The 11,044-nt window shown below is 40.5% G+C and overlaps 1 protein-coding gene across 2 annotated transcripts; it reads right to left on the reverse strand.

Moving 5' to 3' along the window:
* Window positions 1–2,857: 2,857 nt before the first annotated feature.
* On the reverse strand, window positions 2,858–10,280 carry CUNH1orf52 (chromosome unknown C1orf52 homolog). Of its 2 annotated transcripts, XM_033225460.1 has the most exons (4): window positions 9,952–10,280; window positions 9,119–9,317; window positions 6,145–6,233; window positions 2,858–3,581 (listed from the first exon to the last, which is right to left on the reverse strand). In XM_033225460.1, the coding sequence occupies exons 1-3, from the start codon at window positions 10,225–10,227 to the stop codon at window positions 6,157–6,159; spliced, it is 552 nt and encodes a 183-aa protein (XP_033081351.1). In that variant the 5' UTR covers window positions 10,228–10,280; the 3' UTR covers window positions 2,858–3,581; window positions 6,145–6,156. The 2 variants fall into 2 exon arrangements, with proteins under 2 accessions (XP_033081351.1, XP_033081352.1); XM_033225461.1 differs by lacking the exon at window positions 6,145–6,233 and having other exon boundaries at window positions 9,952–10,276.
* Window positions 10,281–11,044: the final 764 nt, after the last annotated feature.

The following is an 11,044-nucleotide window of genomic DNA, read 5'->3' on the forward strand; positions in this document are numbered from 1 at the left end:
TTGCATGCTCTGAAGCCATGGCCTGAGTGCTACGTTGGCCCCTTTCAGCCATGGCTAGAGTGGCTGGGACACAGGGCACCAAGTCCCTAGGCTGCACACAGCACAGGAATCCTGGGTCCAGCCCACGAAACCACTTTTTCCTCCTAGGCCTCTGGGCCTGTGATGGAAGGGGCTCCTGTGAAGACCTCTAACCTGTCCTGGAGACATTTTCCCCATTGTCTTGGGGATTAACATTTGACTTTTCATTACTTAAGCAAATTTCTGCAGCCAGGTTAAATTTCTTCTCAGAAAATGGGATTTTCTTTTCTATCACATTGTCAGGCTGCAAATTTTCTGAACTTTCATGCTTTGCTTCCCTTATAAAACTGAATGCCTTTAACTGCATGCAAATCACTTCTTCAATGCTTTGCTGCTTAAAAATGTCTTCCACCAAATACCCTAAATTATCTCTCTCAAGTTCAAAGTTCCACAAATGTCTAGGGCAGGGGCAAAATGCCACTAGTCTCTTTGCTAAAACATAACAAGAGTCACCTTTGCTCTAGTTTCCAACAAGTTCCTCATCTCCATCTGAGACCACCTCAGCCTGGATTTCATTGTCGATATCATTATCAGCATTTTGGTCAAAGCCATTCAAGAATTCTCTAGGGAGTTCCAAACTGTCCCACATTTTCCTGTCTTCTGAGCCCTCCAAACGTTCCAACCTCTGCCTGTTACTCAGTTCTAAAGTCACTTCCACATTTTTGGGTGTCTTTTCAGCAGCACCCCACTCTACTGGTACCAATGAACTGTATTAGTCCATTTTCATGCTGCTGATAAAGACATACCAGAGACTGGGCACTTTGCAAAAGAAACAGGTTTAATTGGACTTACAGTTCCATGTGGCTGGGGAAGTCTCACAATCATGGCAGAAGGCAAGGAGGTACAAGACACATCTTATGTGAAGGGCAGCAGGCAAAGAGAGCTTGTGCAGGGTCACTCCCAGCACTGATGGTTTTTAAAACCATCAGATCTCATAAGACTCATTCACTATCATGAGAACAGCACAGGAAAGACCCACTCCCATAATTCAGTCACCGCCCATGACACATGGGAATTGTGGAAATTAAAATTCAAGATGAGATTTGGGTGGGGACACAGCCAAACCAGATCAGGATCACAACATGTTGCCCAGGCTTAACTTCCTTAAACAGGAGGAAACAATCAGAAATATCAAGTGACTCGATTCTCTAAAATGAAAGATACTTGGATGGATGATTTTTCTTATGTATATGGATTTTTAAGACTTTTCCCCACTAGGTTTCCACTAGCTCAACCAAACTTTACCTCAGTACCCATAGGGATGCTTGTGCAAACACGCTCCCAGGACATCTCTAAAGGGGAAAATAATCTATTCTCTAATGTGATGATGAATGTAGAGTGATATGAAAGTCCATTTTTCAACCAGGAGATACAAATGGCTGCGTCAGACTTGTTCCAAAATATTTAGCCTCTTCCCTCGTAAGTCCTGTCTTTCCCCTCATAAAACGTACTCTGCACGTCTCCCAGGAGAGAGGTTTGCTTTCATGCTAACTTAAGAACCTTGCAATATTTTCAGTAACTTCTGAGATAGTTCACCAACACATGTATCCAAATTTTAGATTTCTCCAGAGCCTGGGAATCACAACTTCACAAATATAACTTGGTTTGGTTGTTTGGTGTCATGTCATACTAGGGTCTTGCTTTATCACTTGATGCCACTCCCTAGTGTATGATACCACAGATTTCCAAATTCATTACTAAGACTACAATCTTAAAAAAACACATTCTTGCTTTAGCAATTACTGCAATTGTGGGGTTCATATATTTGCAAACCTGGAGGATGGACAGCTATAGAATTGGTTTTTCTAAACTCAAGATGTACTGGAAGCCATCATACTGCTACGGACCTTCTTCATTCCACAAAGCACCATGGCTGGTGCAATCACTCTTAATGACTTTTATAAATTTTAATCTACTTGATACACATGCCTAAGTAAACAAATCTTGCACAATTGTTCAAATTTTGTCTTCCACAATGGGGAAAAACAGTTTAAAAAAATACTCAGATTATGTATTTTTCTTTTTTCCTAAATTTTCATTTTTTGTAGAGATGGGGTCTTGTCATGTTGTCCAGGCTGGTCTCAAACTCTTGGCCTCAAGCTATCCTCCCACCTTGCCCTCCCAAAGTGCTGGGATTACAAGCATAAGCCACCGTGCTTGGCTGTCTTGTTCTTATACACTGAATGTGCAGTGTTCTGTACTTCTTCTCTCTTAAGGGCTTGAGATACATGGAAAGATTGATGCAGTGTGTAACCTTTCTATTGTTCAAAATGCTACAGATAACTGCATTTTGGAACTCAAAAGATTACACCTTCCCAACTACTTCTTGTTCATTTTATTATTACTATACGCAAAGCATTAAAATAGAAGAAGCTGGGTAGAGAAAACATGCAGAAGTAGGGTTACCAAATAAAAGATGTTCAGTGAAATTTGAATTTCAGATAAACCCATTTTTTATGTCCTGAATACTAAACACACTAAAACATTATTTATCTGTAATTCAAATTTAACTGAATGTCCTGTAAACTTACAATTTAATAAAGAAATTAATGAATAACCATAAAGCACAGATGACAAGTACAGTCATACAATCAGGAGAGGAAAAGACCTCTACTAACAGATCTCCAGTACAACAGAAAGGTACCTGGAAGAGATGATAACTGATGTCATTCTTGAAAGATGACTACATTTTGACTGATGGACAGGTGGTTTAATGTGAGGATTTTGGAGGTCAAGTGTCCCAAGTTAAATTCCAAATGAATCACTCACTAGCTGCGTAACATCAGACAAGCTACTCAAGCACTCTTTATTAAAAAATGAGAATACTAGTAATACCTTGCTAGGTTTAAGGATCAGAGAAAACATATGCACAAAGCACCTGGAACACAGGAGGCACTCTTTAAATGGTAATACTTATTACAACTTAAAATGTCACACAACAAATAGGGTACTTGTCACAGACAAACATTCAAATGTTAATGTTATGCAGTAATAGTAATATTGAATAAGTAATTTTATTTCCATGATCTATTTACACTGTACAAACTGTTGAAAAGCACCCTACAAGTTCACAGTACATTACAATATATTTACTTTAAAAATATATTCCTTTATAAAAGGTTTATAGAACATTGGCATGTCAACATGTGACAAAACTCTCAAAAGCATGTCACCAATTCTGTGAGAGCAAGAATGCATCCAAGTGTTATCAATTTCACAATCACAAGTCATCAACTGAGTTTTAAATACATATATGTTTTAAATTAAAAAAGAATTCTACAGTGGAAAGTTCTTGAGGCAATAATTATTAGTTCATTAACGTATGCACTTTCACGGAGATGTGGCAATAATAACCCACAATATCAACTTAATCTGTTCAAAGAAACATTTCAACAAGTTTAGCAGTCCAGAAATTCTGGTCATTTGTTTCTACTTTTTCTTCTTTGCTGGTTCTCCTGGCTCTACTTTGCGCTTTTTAGAAGTATGCTCATCTTTTTCATCATCTTTAAATAGAAAAGGAAGAGTTTCGATCAGTAATTTTAAAAAAACCCAACATTGTAAGCATTAAAATTTCACTGGCTTTATACCAAAATTATTACCCTCATCAACTAATATTTCTCTCAGAGTTTCCCAATAAAAAACAAGAATTAACTTTTAGAGCTCTGATTTTTAAATGCAAATGAAAGTGAGCAATTTTGTTTTTCAATTGCAGCCATACAAAATTCACAAAGTGACTCTTTAGTGCTATATTAAGGTAGCTTAAAATAAGTGACTTGACTTCCCCCAAATCAGACTTTTGAAAAAGGCTCCCAAATACTCAGCAAGCTTGTCCAACCTGCCTTGTTGTTGTTGTTGTTGTTGTTGTTGTGCTGTTTTGTTTTAGGCTTTTAGCAGCCTGAAGCCATGGTTTTTAGTTTCTGTCTCTAGTGATAAGCAGAAAAGGATGATGAAGGGGCTTTATTGGCCAAATCAAACATAGAAACTAAGAACTCATGACTGTATTCTCTCCCTTGGACACCACTACATTATAGTATTTACATTGTGTATATTCAAATACAATCAATGCTTTGTAAGAATGGAGCATATTGTTTTCTTTTTACAAAAAATAGGTATCAATCTAACCATGACATTATTTAAGTGGCTATCAGCTGTCCTCCTCCTTTCAATCTGCTTTCTCTCCTCCAAAAACAACTTATTTTTCCCCACCACCTTCTCCACCCACCCCAAATCCTTACTTTGAGGTTAAAAAGCACTCACAAGCAGGTTTCCCCAAATCTCTATTTGGAATTTTATCCCAGTAAGTTCTAATTTCCGCCCCCACCCTCCCCCTCCCCCTCCCCATTCCTAGGACGGCTAGAACATTCTAACAGCAACAGAAAAATATGTATCTTCCTACTTCATATTATCGAGAATTTGGAGAGGGGAGGAAGGTTAGAGAAGAGCCTTACATTAAAACAATGTCCTTTACACCTTCCCAAAATGTTATTAGTATTTTAAAATGAATATTTAAAACTAGTATTTAAAAAATTAAAACAGAATAAAAAAATTTTTTTAATCCAATGTTTTAAAATATCCAACTACATGGTTAAAAAAAAATACAGGGTAGCACAGACTAGTTGCTAATTCCATCTCCCTAAACAAATGTGTGGTATTAAGAACTCCATACAGAGTAACATGGAAAAGATGTTATGATTTATAAAATACAAATTTATTTTGAGCACATTACTAATTGTTGCTTTTGACTTTATTTTCTTGATCAACAGATACTCAAAAAGTTCAACAGGTCCTCAAGTGGAGATTTATAAAATTATTTTGATATTGAAAGGGGCCTGCATATTAAAAAATGTGGGGAACTACTGACATCAAATCATACATTCCTTGAAGGAAATATACTTAAAATCTTAAGCCTTTAATTCCCTTCTGCTAAGTGTACCATAATCAGAATATCTCATTTATTGACGCAGATAACAATCAGTACCATTCATCTTCACTCTTCTTCAAGCACAGCATGGTGATGTTATTCATATGCTTCACAGAGCACTATGGATTTATGTAGGCAGTGTAATAAAATAATAAAATACAATTCAGATCAACAACTCACCCCAGGAATTTACAAATCAAAGTTTTAATCAGTAGTTTATCATGTTCACACAAAAACACTGGCTCTACAACAAATAACATGGTATACCACTAAAACAAGCCAAACCTTTTACTTTTTTTTTTTTTTGAGACGCAGTCTCGCTCTGTTGCCCAGGCTGGAGGGCAGTGGCGCCATCTTGGCTCACTGCAAGCTCCGCCTCCCGGGTTCACGTCATTCTGCCTCAGCCTCCCAAGTAGCTGGGACTACAGGTACCTGCCATCACGCCCAGTTAATTTTTTGTATTTGTAGTAGAGATGGGGGTTTCACCGTGTTAGCCAGGATGGTCTCGATATCCTGACCTCGTGATCCACCCGCCCTGGCCTCCCAAAGTGCTGGATTACAGGCGTGAGCCACCGCGCCCAGCACCTTTTGCTTTTTAACTGGAGTTAATTATCACTAAGCTCGTCTTTTGAGATTTTCAGTAGTGATAATATAAAAATGGAAAATATTAAGTTTACAATATTCACTATGCATTAACGTACATTTGGAAGATGATACTGAGATATTTTTGCTTTTAATTTGCCACTTATTAAAAATAAATTAACTGAATAACAAAACCACAAACTACTTGAGTTGAAAAATAACTGGCTATCAGTGATTTGAGCAGAAGTGCTATGCCATCTAGTGTCATGACAAGGCATTGCTTTATAAACTAGAGTAGGGGAAAAAAATCTGAGCAATGTTCATTTATCAACTTTACTGAGCTTTTTTACTCCGTCTCATATAGTATAGATGTACTGGTGAGGAAACAGTTTTTTTTATTATGGAACTCAAATCACTCAAGTTAAGTAAGTTTAACTTATCAATAAACAAACTTTCTAAATTCTAAAAAATGTAAACTAAAAATCGCTGTATTAATTATGCTTTTACAATTAATTATACATGTCAATAAAGCTACAACTAATAACTAAACTTTGCTTACTTACGTTTTACAACCACTAAAACCAGAAGTGCTGATAAGCAGCAAGACCCAATGATGAGTTCTGAACCTTTCCCAGCTCTTCCTCTAACATAACTGGAAGACAGAAGTTAACCAGCAATAAAAGGCCAAGGGGCAAAATGGGGAAGCAAAATAAAAAAGTACCTTGATAATCTAAAATTTGGATTAGAGTGTAGAGTTTTTGATACATATTTTATGAATGAAAAAAACAGGCTAAAAAATTGTGACATAAATTGATTTTACAGTGGGTTTATGATATAGGAATCTGAAATGGCAAAAATCACTTCTAAAAGTGGGAATTTTTGTCATTTGATGTTGCCTGTATTTGTTTTTTGACAAAGGACCATCATGTGATCAAAAAGACAGAAATTATCTATGTAAATAGCAGTGTTATTTGTCATATATTTGGAACTCCTTCTAACTTAACTCAAAAGCTAAGCTGGAAGAAAGATAATTCTTGCTTGCTTGCCCTGGTGTATAATCCTGGTTTTTTCCACATAATGACAAAGATGTGAGAGCACCAGTCTATGGAAATCTAGTTTGAGTATCAACCCTAGTATCTTTACTGCCATTCTCCCTACAGAAGAATATCTATATCTCAAACACTGTTGAGAAATAGCTATTCATCAGGAGACCAAATATCAGTTTAATAAGGCATAATTTATATTTAAAGGTCTGGATTTGAATGCCTACTACTCTGTCTCTTCTTTAGCTGTGTGAATGAATTTGGGAAAATTCTCTAATTTGAGATTGTTCTATCATCTGTAAAATAGTAATAATGAGTCATGTAGCACTTCTGTATCAGGTTGCTGGAAGTAATAAATAAGAAAACTGTGAGAAAGTGTGTATTTTAGAACTTGGCATTTTCTAGTTTTGTGACCTTGGACAAATGATGTAAGCTATCATTTCCACATTTATTTCACAAGGTGTTGTAATAATTACAGATTACTTAAGCAAATATATTTTTACTAATTATGAAAAAGATTGGCTGGGCACCGTGGCTCACATCTGTAATCCCAGCACTTTGGTAGGCCAAGGCCGGCAGATCATGAGATCAGGAGATCGAGACCACCCTAACACAGTGAAACCCCGTCTCCACTAAAAATACAAAAAAATTAGCCAGGCGTGGCGGTGGGCGCCTGTAGTCCTAGCAACTCGGGAGGCTGAGGCGGGAGAACGGTGTGAACCCAGAAGGCGGAGCTTGCAGTGAGCCGAGATGAGTGCCACTGCGCTCCCGCCTGGGTGACCAAGCGAGACTCCTCTCAAAAAAAAAAAAAAAAAAAGAAAAAAAAAAAGATTGTACAATATGAGGTATTATAAATGTTCACATCATTTAAGGTCTGCAAAAAGATGCCACTTACTGAAGAGGCTCCTTCATTGTTGACTTCTAATACATATTGAAAGTCAGCAAAAGTAATGGAAAAGTTAGGTAGAATCAAAATTAAAGTAAGAACTCCTGCCAGTCAGTTCTCCTTTCTCTGAAAACATCACTCCCTGCATGACTGTAAAAAGGGGCTAAGTAGCCCCCGTATTGTAGGAAGATCAGAAATCTGTTTCACAAAAATGGCATACTCTTTCTTAAAAATAATGCTCCAAAACATTAGTTCCATTCAACAATTATCTACTGAATACTTACAATGTACTTGATACAAACATAAACACTTCAATTCTTGCTGTTTGAGGAACTCATCATAAAGCAGACTTTTAAAAAAATCACATACAAGTGATGAGGGTAATCAACAGCATTAGCATAAACAAGGTACAGAGGAGCAAATAATTATTAGAGGTGATACCTGAGATTTCTTCTTTTGAGTTGGATTTTGAAAGATGAATGAGTTTACTAGCCAGAGATAAGACAACACTCCAGAACAAGGTGCAACACATACTGAAAGGCAGGGAACCATAAAATTCAGTTCTGGATTTCAAGATCTTCAAGCGCTAGAAAGGGGCCATTAAAAATGACTGTGGACACGGAGAAAGGGCCTATCAATAGAAGGCCTTGACTCTATCCCATTGAAGGGTTTTAAGCAGGCAAGTTATATAATCAGATATGACTTTTAGAAACTCAACACTAGCTGCAGTGTGAAGGATGGAACAGATTGGATAAGAGTGTGTAGGCAAAGATTACTGTGATAGTCCAAGTAAGAGATGAAATTATGCTGTTATGAACTAAAGTAAAACAACTAAGTCATTATCTTCCTATTACTATGTAGTAATGCTCAGTTAAACTCATTTTGTCATACTAATTTTAGCTCTGAAGCACAATTGCTTTAATAGAAAATGAAGCTTTCGGTCGGGCGCGGTGGCTCACGCCTGTAATCCCAATACTTTGGGAGGCCGAAGCAGATGGATCACATGAAGTCAGGAATTCAAGACCAGCCTGACCAACATGGTGAAACCGCATCTCTACCCGCCCCCCCCCCCAAAAAAAGCCAGGCATGGTGGCAGGCGCCTGTAACCCCAGCTGCTTGGAGGCTGAGGCAGAAGAATCGCTTGAACTTGGGAGGTGGAGAGTGCAGTGAGCCGAGATCGCGCCACTGCACTCCAGCCTGGGCAACAAGAGCGAAACACTGTCGCAATAAAAAAAAAGAAAAGAAAAGAAAATTCAGCCTTCAGCACTTTGCAGCTAGTCACAAGAATCCATGAATTGATTTGTGTTCTAATAATAAGGCCTCATAAAACACAGACTACTGGATGAGATACCAGATATTTCACTTTAAAGCCTGAACATTACGATCTTTCATTAATAACACAGCAACTATTAGCTGACCTATCAGAGACTTCATGTTAAAGCCAAATATATATGATCTTTCTCAAAAGCAGAGCAAGAAGTACCCAAAGACCATCCAATTAGTTTGCCAATTCGCTAGATTTAATTTTCAATCATTAAATATCTCATTATTTTTAAGCCCATCACGGGGGGTCAAAATAGATTACCACGGGATTCTGATTTTCCTTACCTGATTCCAAGGTCTCCTCCCCTTCCGGTAGAAGCCTAGCTTTCTTAGCATTCTGCGGGGCATCATCACCATTGTCCTCATATATGTTAGACCATTTTATTGCCATGTCAAGCTCTGGAGGAGGAGGCTTCTTCTCAGTGGTGTAGGTCTCAGGAGGTGGTACATAATTTGACTTCCATATTTTGAATTCCTTTGGAGGCTGTTAAGCAAACACATTAAGAAACACTGTGACGAACCGAGGTTCCTATGATGGACGTGGGCACATGCAACTCCCTGCCGTTCGCTTATCGTTCAGGCTGACTTTTTTTTCTTTAAGGTTGAAAGACACATTTTTCCATCAAAATCACAATACTGCTAAGTGAAAAGCCAAAGGGTTCCCTATATGAATAAAGCTAATAACTTTTAGTTACCAAAGAAGAATCCAGTCTCAGAGATACTACGCCAAGGCTGACCCCTTCAGGAGGCTGCAGCAGACACTGTCTTGGAGGCAGCACCGCAGGCACTTCGGCGTCAAAGGGAAGGGGTCTCAGGGAGAAGCTGCAGCGGGGGGGCGGGGGAGTCACCACCGTTAGTCCTCGCCGCGCGGGGTCGGGGCACCGAGCGCGGAGGTTTGGGTCTCCTCACAAGGGGGCGGGGCTGCGGGTCCGGTCTGACACCCACCAGGCTGGGGGAGGGGGCTAGGTTTCCCAGGGCTTGAGGTGGAAGGGGGTGGTGCGGCATCCCGCGGGGGTGACTGCGTGTGGGGGAACGGACAGCAGGTCCCCAGCAGAGGGCTCAGGAGGAAGGGGGCGCAGGCCGGGGCCGAGACCGGGAAACGGGGTCGGGGACCTCACCTCCTCAGGCGCCTTGACGACGTGCCTCTCCCAGTCTATCTGCTTGTTGAGCGGATTGTAGAGAAAGGCCGGGCGAGTCACGCTCCTAAACAGCTCGTCGGGTCCCGGGAGCCGCTTCTCCGCCTTGTTCCTACAGCCGCCCGCCGACTTCGCCGGATCCGGGGTTCTGCGACTCGTCTCCTCCGGCTCGATGTTATCCTCCTCGTCCGAGGAGCCTGAGCTGCTGCTCCCGTATGCCGCGAAATAGCTCAGAGGGTCCTTCTCCTCCGCTGCCATGACCGCTGCGAGCGACGACCCAAAACGCCGGAAACCGGAAGTCACGCCAGAGCCCGCCCCGTGCGTGGCCCCGCCCCAAGTCTTACAAATAAGCCTGCGGTCTGCGTCCCCTGGCGGCTACGCCACGCTCCTGCTTCCTGGCGGGGGGTGCTGAGGCTGGAGGCGGGCCCGGCACGTTGCCAAGCAGGGGTGGGGGCTGCTTTTGCTCATTTCTGAAGAGCTCTGAGAAGAGAGGAAGTATGCTCATGAGCCAGGGATCCCAGCCAAACTTCCCGCATTCGATAGCATTTACTAAAGGCATAGAAAAGCTAAGAATTTTGTCTTTTCGCTGTCACTCCACTTTAGCCCTTGCCCAGAGAGGGTAGGATTTTTTCCTGATTCACTGCATCTCGTCTTCCAAATAAAAATTACTCTCAGTGTGATTCCTTAGGTTGTCATGGAAGACCTCTAGGGGTGGTGGACTTCCCCAAGCCAAGCACTAAATCCTTTCCTGCTTGACCTCATTCAAGTGCGCTCTGAACAGCTTTGATAAAACTCCTCTTGGATCATAGCCCACCACTTGGGTCATCCAAACTGTCTGGCTTCTCATTGTCAGCCTCTTCTCCGCCTGCTTTGCTCCATATGGCCCTTAAATGTTGGTGTTTCCCAACATATCGTACTATCTTTCGGTGATGCTTCTAACATTTTAAAGGGCGTTACAAAGTTGCAAGTCAGCCCATCCCTTTCCACCGCATTAACTATGCTATGATTCCCAAATCTGAGTGTTCAACCCCAATCTTTCCACCCAAATTCTAGATCCGACCACCACGTGGATCTT

Source organism: Trachypithecus francoisi, unplaced genomic scaffold (assembly GCF_009764315.1).
Source record: "Trachypithecus francoisi isolate TF-2019V2 unplaced genomic scaffold, Tfra_2.0 Lachesis_group12, whole genome shotgun sequence".
NCBI lineage: Eukaryota > Metazoa > Chordata > Mammalia > Primates > Cercopithecidae > Trachypithecus > Trachypithecus francoisi.

What these genes read in the sequence shown, in the direction of transcription:
- CUNH1orf52 (XM_033225460.1), bottom strand. Translation starts at nt 10,227, where the DNA reads ATGGCAGCGGAGGAGAAGGACCCTCTGAGCTATTTCGCGGCATACGGG. An exon ending in TCGTCAAGGCGCCTGAGGAG is followed by an intron (nt 9,318 to 9,951) that starts GTGAGGTCCCCG and finishes TTTGCTTAACAG; the next exon opens with CCTCCAAAGGAATTCAAAAT. An exon ending in GGAGGAGACCTTGGAATCAG is followed by an intron (nt 6,234 to 9,118) that starts GTAAGGAAAATC and finishes TCTGTCTTCCAG; the next exon opens with TTATGTTAGAGGAAGAGCTG.